This window comes from Aristolochia californica, unplaced genomic scaffold (assembly GCF_029961685.1).
Source record: "Aristolochia californica isolate CCGP_79_NKW_82.1479 unplaced genomic scaffold, dmAriCali1.0.hap1 SCAF_4, whole genome shotgun sequence".
Taxonomy (NCBI): Eukaryota; Viridiplantae; Streptophyta; class Magnoliopsida; order Piperales; family Aristolochiaceae; genus Aristolochia; species Aristolochia californica.
Genome location: NW_027182103.1, coordinates 37,468,042 through 37,482,535, shown reverse-complemented (window position 1 = coordinate 37,482,535; position 14,494 = coordinate 37,468,042). Strand labels below are relative to the sequence as shown.

The 14,494-nt window shown below is 37.9% G+C and overlaps 1 protein-coding gene across 1 annotated transcript; it reads right to left on the bottom strand.

Annotated features, from left to right (window-relative positions):
* Positions 1-7,752: 7,752 nt before the first annotated feature.
* On the bottom strand, positions 7,753-11,268 carry LOC137962047 (cytokinin riboside 5'-monophosphate phosphoribohydrolase LOG1). Its single transcript, XM_068808762.1, has 7 exons — positions 11,149-11,268; positions 9,931-10,028; positions 9,748-9,778; positions 8,909-9,008; positions 8,236-8,306; positions 7,994-8,137; positions 7,753-7,902 (listed from the first exon to the last, which is right to left on the bottom strand). Exons 1-7 carry the CDS (start codon positions 11,266-11,268, stop codon positions 7,810-7,812), a joined length of 657 nt encoding a protein of 218 aa, XP_068664863.1. The 3' UTR covers positions 7,753-7,809.
* Positions 11,269-14,494: the final 3,226 nt, after the last annotated feature.

Below are 14,494 nucleotides of genomic sequence, written 5' to 3'. Positions count from 1 at the left end.
GAAACATCCAGGATGGAAGGCGTCAATGGACGAAGAAATGCAGACACTCTATGAGAATCAGGCATGGGCTCTAGTTCCTCTTCATTCAGATAAAAAAATTATCGACTGTAAGTGGATTTTTACTATTAAACACAATCTAGATGGGTCAGTTGATTGCCTTAAGGCCCGCCTCGTTTCTAAAGGCTATACACAGTGTCATGGGATCAATTATGAGGAAACATTCTCTCTAGTGGCAAAAATGAACTCGGTACATATTTTATTATCTCTTGCTGATAATTCTTCCTAGCCGGTCTATCAGCTTGATGTGAAAAATATTTTTCTCAATGGTGATATAAAGGAAGAAATTTATATGCAACAACCACCTAGATTTTTGGTTGAGGGAGAGTCGGTATGTCAATTGAAGAAATCCCTTTATAGTCTGCAACAGTCTCCTCGTGCATCGTTTGATAAATTTAGCCAAGCACTCATACGGGCCGGATTTCACAGATGTTCTATAGATCACTCTGTATTTCTTAAAGACTCACCAAATCGATAGTGATGCCGAGGACATTCAAGAAACCAAGGAAAAGATATGTGAAGAATTCAAGAAAAAATATCTTGGACTACTTAAATACTTTATGGGTATTTAAGTACTATAGTCCAAACATGGGATTATACTATCTCAAAGGAAGTATGTCTTTGATCTACTAGGGGAGACAGGAATGATGGGGTGTAGACCAGCAGAAACCCCTATGAATTCCAATACAAAATTATCTACAGGCACTGGAGAAAATGTGGATATCGGAAAATATCAGAGACTTGAGGGGAAACACATTTATCTCTATGTAATAAGGTCGGATATATCATATGCAGTAAGTGTGTTGAGTCAATACATGCACAACCACAACTTAGTCACTGGCAAGCACTAGAAATAATATTGTGATATTTGAAAGGAGCTCTAGGAAGAGGGTTTCTCTATAAGAACCATGATCACTTCAACATAGAAGGGTTCTCAAATGCAGACTAGGTCAAATCCCCGTATGATAGAAAATCTACTTTGGGATATTGTACAATGATTAAAGGAAACTTGGTTACATGGAGAAGTAAGAAGCAGAATGTAGCTGCAAAGTCTAGTGCAGAAGCATAATACAGGGCCATGGCACCACAGTTAGTGAGCTTCTATGGATCAGATCCCTTCTCACTGAACTGGGATTCTATAAAGAAACCCCTATGGATTTACATTGTGATAATCAAGTGGCAATACAAATCACCTTAAATCCAGTCCTCCATGAGAGAACAAAGCACATTGAAGTAAACCGACATTTCTTATGAGAGAAATTTTAAGCCGACATATTATCTCTCAAACATATCTACTCACAAGGGCAAGTTGCAGATATTCTCACTAAACCAGTCACTCATAAGATCTTGTCCACAATCTACAGCAAACTAGGCATTTATGATATTTTCTCACCCTCAACTTGGGGGGGGAGTGTTACAAGGTGGAACCCACTATGATCACACGAGTTGGTGGGACCCACCCACCATGATCACATGAGGTGGCATGATGAGTTATCACATGAATTGGGATCCTTATCGCATGAGTTGGAAGATTTGGCAATCTTCCTTGATTAATGTAATTGATTTATCTTCCATTGATTTATGTAGATTTGGATAATCATGATTGATGTAATTAGGGATATTAGGGATCCTACCTTATCTCTAAATATGTAATAAAAATAGTATAAATAGGGTTATTGGTTGAAGGGTTCAATCAAGCTCTCCATTTCTCAACTTGTGAAGAATCTCTCTCTTTTCTCTTTTATCCTCTCTACCCTCTCTCTCTCTTTGCTCTTTTTCTTCTCCCTCTCTCTTCTTGCTCGAGGTTTCAATCATGGGGTCCTAAATTCAACAAAAATGAAGAAGAACAAAATAAGGAAAATGCAAAAAGAACAATAGGAGGAAAAAACTAGAAAAGGGAAAGATGAGGAGAAAACAAAAACAGAAAAAAGAGAAGAAAAGAAATAAGAAAATGTTGAAGTGAAAATAAGAAATAAATACATGGAAAAAAGATAAAGGAAAATAGGCAAAAGGAGTAGGATGAAAAAGAGGATAAAAGGAAAGGGAAAGGGAGGACGAAGAAAAGGAAAAAAAAAAAACAAGATGAAAGGAAAAAAAATGGAAAAGAGGAATGAAGGAAAGAAGGAGAAGAAGGAGAAGAAGGATAAAAGAAAAAGAAAAAAAGGAAAAGGGAGAAAAAGAGAAGAAAATAAAAAAGAAAAGAAGAAAAAAGACAATAATGAAGGAAAAAAAGAAAAAAATACATGGAAAAAGAAGGAAAGAAAAGAAAAAGAACAAAAGAACAAAAGAGAAAAAAGAATAATGAAGGGAAAATAGGGAAATTAGGAAAATTACAGGAAAAAAGGAAAATTGATTAAAGAACATTATGAGGAGAAGAAAAAAAGAAAAAAGGAAGAAGTGAAAGGAAAAAAAGGAGAGAAGAAAAGAAAAAAGATAGGGAAGGGAATGAATGGTAAAAGAAATTAAAATAAGGAAAAATGAAAAAGAACAATAGGATGATAAAAAAGAGAAAAATGAAAGAAGAAGAGAAAAGAAAAACAAAAAAGAGAAGAAAAAAAAATTGAAAGGAAAATAGGAAACACATACATGGAAAATAGATAAGGGTAAATAGGAAAAAAAGTAGGAAAACAAAAAAGAGGGAGAAAGAAAAGGAAAAAAAGGAGAAGGAAAAAGAAAAGGAAAAATGAAAAATAAGTGAAGAAGGAAAATAAGGAAGAAAGGAAAAAAGAAAAAAATGGAAAAGAGGAAAAGAGGAAAAGAGGACAAAAGAAAGAAATAGAAAAGGAGAAAAAGGGGGAGAAGGAAAAGAAAGGAAAGGTGGGAAAAAGGAAGGAAAGGAAAAATAAAAATGGAAAAAAACAAAAAGACATTCCCAGCTAAATTGAGAAATGGTTGGGAGAGGGATGTACCCTCTTTTTTCAATTTAGTTTACTTTTCTTTTAATTGTATTTATTTTAATCTCTGTTACAACAATGGCATCCAGTAGTATGATTACTAGATCAATAAAGAATGCATCTCTTGTTGAATATAAAGTTCAAAAGCAATTAAACGATTGGACAATTCCGTCCATAAAACCAACTTCAATTTACAAGAGAGGAACTTTCACCCTTTCTAGTACCATGGGAATTAACACCATGGAAGAAACCATTAATCTTGAAAATCAAGATTCAACTCTTAAATTATTAGAGTTAACAGATCTCAATAAGTATCTTGCAGAGATACTGAGAAAAAATATATGCATATTGGATGCATACAAATTGCGTTTAAACCCTTTACCTTATTAGGGATGAACACATGTTTGCAGGCCATTCTTCGAGATGGTCGCTGTTTGGATTCGAAACCCTCATTAATGGGTATTGTTGAAACAAGTCTCAGTAGGGGACCAGTTTATTTTAATATCCATCCAAACCTCACCCTGTCATTGATTGATTGGAATATGTTAGAATCCATCCAATTGAGGATTTTAACATAGGGATATAATTTCATTCCTAGAACTGAAACCATTACAATTATTGCAAGGATTCATTTCAACATCATGAATACCTTAGTCCCTAAGGTATTACACTTACCAGATCAGGGTAAGACAGTCTTGATTGAAACAGATCTCATGAGTGCAAATGTTGCTACTCCAAGAATGATCAATTGGGAGGAAATACATTTTCCAGCCAACTGGACAATTCCCCAGGCTGTTCCTCCAAGACTCCTGATTAATCAAGATATTGATCAAGTTCTTCAATCCACAGATGGAGATGTAGTTATAAATTTTAAACCTAAGACTCCCTACCGAGTCTCTTTACCACCGTCCTCGAGATTCTCTGATGTAGGCCAGACCTTACGCCTACAAGAGGTGGATGCACGCCTATCCTGCAAGTATGATTCCTCATTAAAAGGAATCCACATATCAGACACCCAAATTCCTCATGGTGTCTATACCGAAAGGGAGCATGAGCGAACTTCTCCCACTCCCAATGAAATGACTGGTTTCAATCTGTAATTATGATTTTACACCTCTCCAGATTGACCCCCAGGATTCACCTCCATTTGTGGTGAATCATGCAGCCATTAAAGCTGAATTCTTTCACCCCAATAACCTAGGTTTCAAAAGATGGTTTTATGAAACCTATGGGGAAGCAAAACGCATGGAATTCTCAAAGGACTTTTATCTTTATTTGGAAACAAATAGAGTAATTATGTCTTTTGTTGATTATTCCATTGTGAAACAGGAAAGTTTGGCAATAATTAAGTGCATTCATAAATTCCAAGATGATTTATTAAATCAGAAATTTTTTTAAGAGTTGATTGTTTTGCTGCAAAATCAATTCTTAAGAAGGATTTGAAGAATCTTACTTCCAAACAAATCTTTGCTAGATGGCAGGCGGAATTAAGCGCCTTTGATTTTGATATTGAACATATCAAAGGAAAATTAAACTCCTTACCTGATTTTCTAACCCGCGAATTTCTCCAGGGTGCCAATCATGTATAACCCCAGAAGGTGTTATCCACTCCCAATCATAGGAGGTGGAAAATCCAGAGGCCGAAGCCTTAAAAATCAAGATTGAGGAAATTCCTCAGACAAGAAGGGCAAAGCCCTAGTGTCGTATAAAGAGACACTTGAAGCAAAACCAGAGTATATTACTCTTCTTGAAAAGGACACAATTTTGATCCTCAATAAAGAGGACTTGGATGGTACCTTGGATTCTTGGGAGATGTTATAGAAATGGCTTGGAGAAGCCTACTATCCCATCCGTGCAGGAAAATGATGGTATTCATTTGAATCTATTTTGGTTCATCTCAATTCAATTGCAGTGTATCATACACTGGAAAATGTGGCTAAATGGGATAGCCCAAGAGCGTACAGTAAGTTTACAATTCAAAGATTCATGCATCCCTTAACTTGGGAAAATTTTGATTTGGCTAAAGCAGCTAATCTTTCTAATGATAAGGAATTTAATTATTGGGATTATATGGATTCCTGGTATAATACTTTTTATTACCAAAATCCCTCCCAAAGACATTCCTGTTTTTTCCAATGGGAAAAGGATGTTTACAAGAGGTCATTACCTCTACCCAATTGGGTTTATGCATGGTGGATCAAATTTGGGCCGCCTTTTGATATAGTACTAGAACCCATTCAAGTTCTTTTTACAAAATGGACTAAATCCAGTCCTGAGCTTAAAGTTCTGGGATTTAAAAGACTCCCCGATCATGGTGATATCTTCATCTTCTTTATAATTTTTTATATACCATGGATTTGGAGATGGGATTACACTATAGGCTTTAATGATAAAGGTCTTCCAATCTTATTACGGCCTTTTCATGTTCGTTGGTGGAAAAGTTTTCCAAGAAAATGAGATAAAAAGAAAAGGAAAAAGAGGAAGAGGAAGAAAAAGAAAAAAAAATAGGAGGAGAAGGAAAAAAGGATAATAGAAATGTTTTAAAGTGTCTCTTGAATTATCCTTCACCAAGTGTTGAATCGATTTGAATCTTGAAAATGGTCAAAATTGAAGTATTATGTATATCCGTGATATTGATTGATCATTAGCTTACAATGATTGGTCATACATTGAAAATTATAAGATTGGTCATACATTGAAAATTATAAGTCATGATTGGTTATCCTTTATAGTGCATGATGGATCATTTCAAATAAAAATATATATATAAAGCATGATCAATTATCTAAAGTGCATGTAGCTATCTCTCCATATGGCTATAAACCCTTCAAGTTTTTTTTTTTTTTATATAGAGATTAGTGAATTTTTGAAGTAAGAAGTTTTTTAACGGTGACTACCACCACTGAACATTGATAACAAAAAAAAAAAATTGACCTCTTTTGTGATCGTGGACATTCATCCTTGAAATTACTAACAGGGGTCCTCTTGCTGTCTTTCAAAGAAGATCCCTCCGGTAAAATGGGTTGAAGTCTGGGAACCGTATAAGAAGGGAGGTTTGGGCAGAAGAAACAAAAACTCCCTAACATGCGCACATGACCAAGTTGGTGTAGCACAATTATGAGAGAGAAATAAGGGAATTTTCCCCATAATATATCCAACGCACAGAAACACATGACTGTCTCATTTGGAAACATATGCAACCACATCTACGCACCTGCTCAGCCCACTACAGACATATCATTGAACATGGTAGCAGGACCTCCCTATGGCTCGATAAAGGGTTGCCACGTCAAACAGTCTAGTCTTCCAACCGCGTCACTTTATTGGCCCCGTTAACTATAGCGATAAAGTCAATTCTCTCCTCATCAATGTAAGGCAACTTGTCCATGGCAAGAACCGGCAGAAAGCTGGGTGACTGAAGGGAGCCTCCTACTAGGGGTTCTAAAGGCGAATTTCGATGGCTAAAGCAACCTCTCAAACAACTGCGCTGGTGGTGGGGTGATCATCAGAAACTGGGAAGGGGCAGTTGGCCTCTAATTTACTCTCGGGAAACTCAGTTTGCTTGAGGAAATGTTGGGAAATAGCCCAGCGAGTTCTGATTTTTTATATTGTTGGAGTTTTTAATATTTAAAATATGAAATGTTTCCACCCGTGTGAAGTTGTTTCTGTTTTAGTCGCATATAACAAAAACAATGGAAACGATTTAAATAGCTCGGCCATCCTTTCTTTGTTGAGCCATTCTCTGGTTGAAGAAGATAATTAATTGAAAAGTGGTTGGTTCTGTGACGCTACAAACGGGAAAAAAAAAACAGCAGAAGAAGAAAAATTTGGAAAAAACCTTTCTTCTTCTCCTAATCTAGTAGGGGCCTATTTAGAACCCACAAAAAAGAAAAGAAAAGAAAAAAGGAGAGAAATATATTTTCTGTTGTTTGTTTGGAAGTAGAGAATCATTGAGAGAAAAGAAAAGAAAATTTCTCTCACAAAATAATGGAATTTGGGTAGAAAATAAAAGAAATAGAAACTTAGGAGAAAACTTTAAAATATTACTATTTTTTCACATGTATCCAAACAACATAAACTACATTTCTCTTCCATTTTTTCTTTCATTTTTCATAGACATCCAAACAAGAGAAAAAAAATATTCTTTCTCTAACCAACTAATAAACTCAAGATCTTTATATCTACTAATTCATGTGAGACTATTGCTTAACACTCTTCCTCTCGTGTAAGCCCGCTCTCTTTTGTGGTTTTATAAGTGGATAATTTAAATAAAGGCCCACATTCTAAGTGACTTGCTCTGATACCATGTTAAATCAAGTCGAAGGCTCTGTCATTTTTCTCCAAAAAGGTACCAATTTATATCCACTAGTCCATGTGAGACTATTTATTAATACTTCATTTTATTTTCTTTTTACTTTTATATGTTCCAAACCTGAGGGGAGGGTTTGTCCTTCCACATAGCAAAAGAGGTAGAGGGGTGACCTTCTAATTCTGCTACCCCTTACTCTCTTCCTTGCTTTTAAGTGAAATGTAAGGCAGTTATGTAATTTCATTTTTTTCCTATTTTGTTGAAACAGTAAGCAAGGGACAGTGAAATGGTAAGCAAAAACTAAAGAAGCGCATTTCACATTTTAAAGATGGCGCTTTTGTCATTCCATTAAAAAAAGCTGCTTTTGCTATTCCGGTTAGAGATAAAAGAAAAAAAGAACAACTTCGAAATGGAAATAAAAGACAAAAGTGAAGCTTTGTTGTATTTTACAAAAAGAATTCCCCAGCATTCTGTCCCTTACAGAGGAAACAATTGGTTTTTCCATTTTGCTCCTCATACTCACCTAAACGTCATTCGTCCACTCCTCCCCTACCTAGAAACCTTACATTTTGCATTGTATCCCAGCTGCTCCATCTCCCAGCTCAGCTTCGATGCGACTCCTTCATGGCGGGGGAAATACTCCTGTCAACCACCACGGAAAAATATTATTTGCCTAAATTCGCATTCAATATCTAGTTTAAGCACTACATTTTTTGTAAGAAATCTAATTAACCTCCAATTTCTTCACTAAATCCTTCGCTGTTGGAGCAGAGACAATGATATGTCGAGCACTGGGGCTGATAAACCCTTCCTCTACAGCTTGGTCGATGAACGACAACAAAGAGTTGTAATAGCCATCCACATTCAGCAATCCAACCTGAACAATTTAATAACTAACGCGATGATACTTGTGTGGAAGTAAGACGAAACTGTAGATGGAAAAGGGATCTTAAAGAACCAGCGAAAGATCATTACAGGCTTGTCGTGAATGCCTAGTTGTGCCCAAGTTATCACCTCAAGTAATTCTTCAAGAGTTCCATAGCCTCCTGCAATTAAAACAACTGAAGCTCTTCAATTCACTCAACATGCAGAAAAAGGAAAAGTTGTGGCTCTGTCAAAATTCACAAAGCCTGAGTTTCAGTGAGAGCAGTAAGCACAAACAGATGGTAATAATTGAAGGCTGGAATAGTTACTTTCAGGATTTCAGCCTTTCACAAACTGACTAAAAATAGACAGAGATATGGCAAACCCATTTGTGGCAACTAGCACCATTGATCTATATTGAGTAAAGAAACACAATAATGTCGTTGAAAAGGTGTTTGATACACAGTTCTTCCAAATTCATTTCCGTTTCGGCAGATTCAACATGGTATCTATTTTCTTTTATTATTACTTCTAAGATCGAGGGAGGCGTTTGAATTCAGACCATCCCAGTTCCAGAACTAAAGAAGACTAATTTCAGACACCTAGGAAAAATAGGAGTTACAAGAAAACCCAGAACTTGATTTCCGTTCATGTTCACTTTCGTTTCTATCGTCTAAGGATGTCTACTTTTAGCAGTTACAAGAAAAACTAACATCAACACGAGTCCGCTTCGTATACTCTTAAAACAGAGTGAAATCTCAGAAGATACAGAATTTACACTAACCAGGTAAGGCAATAAAGGCATCGGACTGCCTAGCCATCTCTGCTTTCCTCTGGTGCATGTCTGCAACAGCCTTCACTTCCCCTACAGTTTCACCAGTTATCTGCAAAAGGGCAAAAGACAAAATATTTTCAATTTTTGGAAAAAAAAAAAAAAAAGAGATAAGCTTTGACACTCGAACAGAGCGGTTTCTACGGCTGCCACAGTTTTCCCTGAGAGCCTTCTTTATGGGGCACTGTTATGCAGAGAAGCAATGATGAGAATTGCAAGCGCAAGGGGTTTTGTGATTAGTCTCAGTTATTTGTTTTAGGATTGAAGATAAAAAATTCTGGAGTTCCTCTCTGTCTGAAAGCAGAAATGCAGACAACCCTTCTTCCAGAAAAAAACTAAATGCAGAGATTTTTCAGTCATTATCCGTAAAAAGAAATTTAAGAAAAAAAGATTAAAAGAAAAGAAAAATCAATGTATCGATATCATTCAAAAAGAAGAATTACGTACTGATGAGGTCAAAAGCAGTATCTGACGGGGAAAGGATAAACCCATCTTACTTTAGAGAAAATGTCTGAAGTAACAAATATTTGCGAATTTCTTATTTCAAAGTTGAAAGATCTTGCTAAAGAAACTGTGTTACTTTACTTTAAAACCGTTCACAAACAGTTTATGCAGGCCGAAGACCCAAATAGCCGCTATTTTAGACAGAGGGAAGTGAAATACACTTGGAATTCTCTCCGCAATGTCAATGTCCAACAACAGTAGAAGGAAAAATATAAACAATAGAAGCATTTTGGCTTTCTAAAGATTTTTCCAAGGAAAGCATTGAGACTTATTTACAGCTGACATACCTCTCGAGGCATGAGCGTCTTGGGAATGACTCTGCAGAGAGACAATAACATGACAAAAAATATCAGTAGCTAGAAACAACCTCGAAGGACAACATGTTGCGAGAGATAACGCGTCTCTTCTTCCACATATTAATCTCTGGAATTTGAGTTCGATAACACAAAAAGGAAATAACCAGTGCTCACCCAATGACATGGCGCCCACCAGCGTAAACAGCTTGCGACACCAAACCCATCAAACCGACACTGCCCCCACCATAAACCAGATCAATGTTCCTTGACACCTATCACAAACCGACCACAATTCAGACAGAGCGTAGTGCTGAGGTGAATACGCCAAGCAAATAAGTAGAGTCAGATGGTGGGAATTTTTAATTTTAGGTGGAAATGCCGTCTGAACATTGTCTGAATCTTTCCATCAAAGCGTGTTTATAAATAATTAGCCTCCTTAGAAAACGAAACTCGTGAATAGTAATGCAGTTTCTGTTTCTAGCCAAGTCTCGGTTGTCGAAAACCGTGCCAGGGAATCGGAGAGGGAGGCGCATTATTTCATAGCTACCTCCATCACAGAAAGCAAGACGCAGTTGGGAGGTCCACTTTGAGAGAAAATAAAGAGATAAACTAGAGAATGTATTTCAAATGTAGAAATACAAGGGAGAAAACAAGTACCCAAATGGATGATTTCGAAGATTCACTTCACAATGCCTTATTCCTCACTGAGGAACTTGGAGAACTGGATGAGAAGACCATGGATGGTCTCCAGATCCTATCTAGATGCTTTTTTAATGGTAAGGACGAAGAGTAAGAGAGAGCAGTCAAAGAGAAAGTAAATGAACCGATGAATTATGCATTTCTATTCCCTCACTGCAATGATCATGCATTTGCACAGGGAGTAAAGCGTGAGTACTAGAAGCCAGTAACTATACCTCTGTTTTTCACAGAGGTGGACATAAGACATTTTGCTTGAATTGCCCTAGAAGATAATAAACACGACTGGGATTAACCCACTCATAGAAGATATATTTTGGGAATCCCATTGCACAAAAGCCCCCAACAACACAAAGGAAAAGATGCCGTTGAGAGAGACACCCACTGTATAGGCCAAGAGCCATGAATATAAATGAGAAAAAAAGTTGAAGGACCCTTGAGCGAAGCTGATTTTGCTATAAAAACCTTTGACCAATCTATACAGAAAGAAAACTTCAGAACGCCAACATTGCGGCAGGCTCAGGAAATAGGACACAAGCAATAAGATCATAACAATTGAAAACAGACAGTACCCATTGGTGAAACTAATCCGAAAACAGGAACTCTGTTGAAGAAAAGAAAAGAGAGCACGGAAGAGTAAGCTCGAAAAAAAAAGCGAAACTCAGTTCCGAAACCATTAACTGTCTGCAACCATACCAGCTCTTTCCCCAACTCAATAGCAGCATCCTGGTAGCTGCTCTTCTTCCCCTGGCAACTCCCACAGAAAACACAAATCCTCTTGAATTTAGATTGTTTCACTTCCAAGTCTCGCTCCATTTTTTCTTTCTTCGGTGTTCCTTCTACTCTATTACTCACTCTCAAAAGAACAAATGAAAGGGAACCCCGCTGTTGTCTCTCTCTTCCAGGAGCTTCCAGTAAGAAAGCCTCGATTCGAAGTCTCTCACTCTCAAACTCTCCCTTCCCCTCCACTATATACACAACTATATATATATATATATATATATAACTATATATATATATATATATATATAACTATATATATATTACTATATATATAACTATATATATGAGTGTCAGACGCTCACCGCAAAGCAGACTGGACTACAAATATCCACTTGACGCATTGTGCGCCTTCCAATGCGTATTTTATAAATGGGAATACACACGGGCGCACGATAGCTCACTCCTCCACCGATACCCACAGCACGCATATTCGCATAGACCCACCGCCTCCATTCATATTATAACTTTTTAAGCGTTATATTATATATATATTTGCACACTCGCTTTCTGGGGAAGCAACAAAAAAAGATGATTAATGATGGAAAAAGACTAAAAATGTGCTAGAACATAAACGACGCTTCCGAAATGACTCTGTCCCGAGTCACAACTCTTGAGGTTCATTGTGGTAGTGCGAACCCTCTGAATCACCAAAAAGTGGAGCCGACATGGGGGTGATGACAGCTGTCCTATTCTGGTCAGTGGAAAACAAGATGGCCCTACCCCAGGCATTACAAAACCAACTGCTTCCGTACGGGGACCTCAACCTCTCTGTCCCTGTCTTCGTACCAGTAGGACTCTGAAGCCTGATCTGCTCTGCTCTCCTCTCTTCTCTTCTCAAATACTTTCTCATCCTGTTACTGTTCGTAAATAGGAAAGAGGGCTGTGGAGGTAATCTCTTTTGGTGCTGATTCGGAGCGAATTTCTTTTCCTTCTAAACAGTTGCAGCTTCAAATATCCACTGATGGGTCTTAGATTTGGTGCATGAATCATTGGCATACAATACAACGATGCTGCGAGAGCTCATTGATTTGAATGTGGAAGCCCCGAATGACAAATTGAATAAATAAATGGTTTTTTGTTTCCCCGTCCCCTTCTCTTTGTCCCTTGTACAGAGTAGAGAGGGAGAGGGTAGGACTGAGATGTTGCACAGAGAGGAAACATGGCGTTTTTTATTTAACGCGATCTCCCATTCCCCATTTTCCCACCTTCGCCAGACCAAGCATGCTGTCCCCTCCCACGCCATGCCATTCCTTCTACTAAATGCCTTGCCTCTTCTCATCCTATCACTCTTTCTCTCTTCCATTACAAGTTTAATATTTTATAAGTAAACAAATACCCATCCCCTATTATTCTATGCTTCGTTCGAACTTCCGCTTAATACTCTAATCTCACCTCCATTGCCTAGATTGATGGAACTCCAACCATGCTCCCGGCCGCCCACTATTTTACTGGTTTAGGATCCCTAGGGAACCTTTCTGCCTCTTCGACCCCTTTCCATCCTTTTTTTCCTTTTCTGTGAAGTCGCCTGGCCCCGTCCCTCTCCATAAGTTTTCTCTACTTCCTCTCCCTTCGATGTGAAGCTCTTCGACATTATAGTATAACTTGGACCAATGGAGATTGAGCAAGGTCTTGGTCATTATTCATTCTTGTCAGTTAGTAGTTGTTTGCTCGCTGCTTCATTTGATTAACTTGTTCTCTCTCATCGACACTCTGTTACAGACGTTTTATAAATAATTACACCCCCATTGAAATGTTAAATACATTTGTATACGAGTCCGCGTGCATGCGCGTACGTACGACTCTCACCGTTACCAAACTATTCGACTCTGCTTAAGCCGACGAGCGCACTCGGCAGTCAGGAGTCGGATTAAAATATATCTTAAAAACAAGATCTGAATGGGGCGTAACGGGTAAGATTCTTTTGCATCTCTCTGCAAGTTTTGTCTCTGCCAATGCTAATTTGTTTTTTCCCTTTCTTCCAATCCAAGGCCAAGACTGAAGAGGAGATCCTCATAGACCCCCCAACGTCCGACCCTGATATTTAAATTCCCTCCATTTCCCAATGCTTTCAGCATCGGTGACCCATAACTTGCTCGCTGGAACCCAGAACGATCGGAGATGAGGTAAAAATTTTGCTGGATCTTATGAATGGAAAAATGGTCTTGAAACAGTGAAGACGAGTGGCCAATGGTACATGGGGACCCACTTGGGATTCTGATTTGGTTGAAGATGGAGTCAAATGCATTTCTTCTCTCCATCGAATTCAGGTCTGTGCAGCATCTCTCTATCTTGATCTGTCTGAAAATATAAAATGTGGTGACACTTTCTTCTTAAGAAGACCATCATGAGCTTAACCTTTGAATTAGTAGTTATAATTCATTGATGAACGTCGATGAAGATGTTAATCTCATGGACACACCAAAATGTTTGATTTTCTTAGCTAATCTTTTGTAAAAATTACTCTTCCTTGCAGCAAGTCGATCTTTCATATTGAGTCATAACAACAGCTTAATTAGTCAAAATAATTTGATGATGAAAATGCCGAGATGACGCGAATGCCGTTGTGATAGACCAAGTGAGTGTCACCATGTTCTTGAGAAAAAGGCCACCGTCCTCTGCTTCTTCCAGAGTTCAGGTTCTTAGAATTTTTTCCTCCAGGCAGAATAGGTTAGTCGCACTTGAGAAAGATCGGAAAAGGATAGCTATGTTGCGCTTGGTGGAGGATGACCAATTTTCGTAGCAATAAGGGTGCAAACAAAAGTTAAGCTTTAATGGTAATTCTATATCATAGTCTTGTGGATCAAGGATGAGAAAAAGGATGTTTTGGAAGAAAAGTTGCTGTGAAGCTCTCGTATCATTTGTTTGCTGACAAGTTTCGACATGTCTGCTCACTTCTCTTTTCTTCTTTCCTGCTCTGCCTTCCTCCGCTTCTTTACCAGACCTTTCTCAATTCTCATCAACACTCTTTAGCAGTTCCAGTTTGTCATCTTTAATTACCCGTTTATAAGAGTAGGACTGATGTCAACTCAAACATGGTTCGTGGTTCGGAGGTTATAGCTTGATAGAATTGATTGGCGTAGTGGCCCAAAGCAGGCCGAAGTTGAAGTATTTAAACGAGTGATTTGCACGACAAGGACAAGTGCTGCACAGCTCCACTGTGAAGCCACTAAATGGAGCAGAAGGCTTACCACCAATCGACACGTCTTGTGTTACGTGGGTAGTGGATTTTGGAAGAGCTGAGATCGATATCTTGCACTCC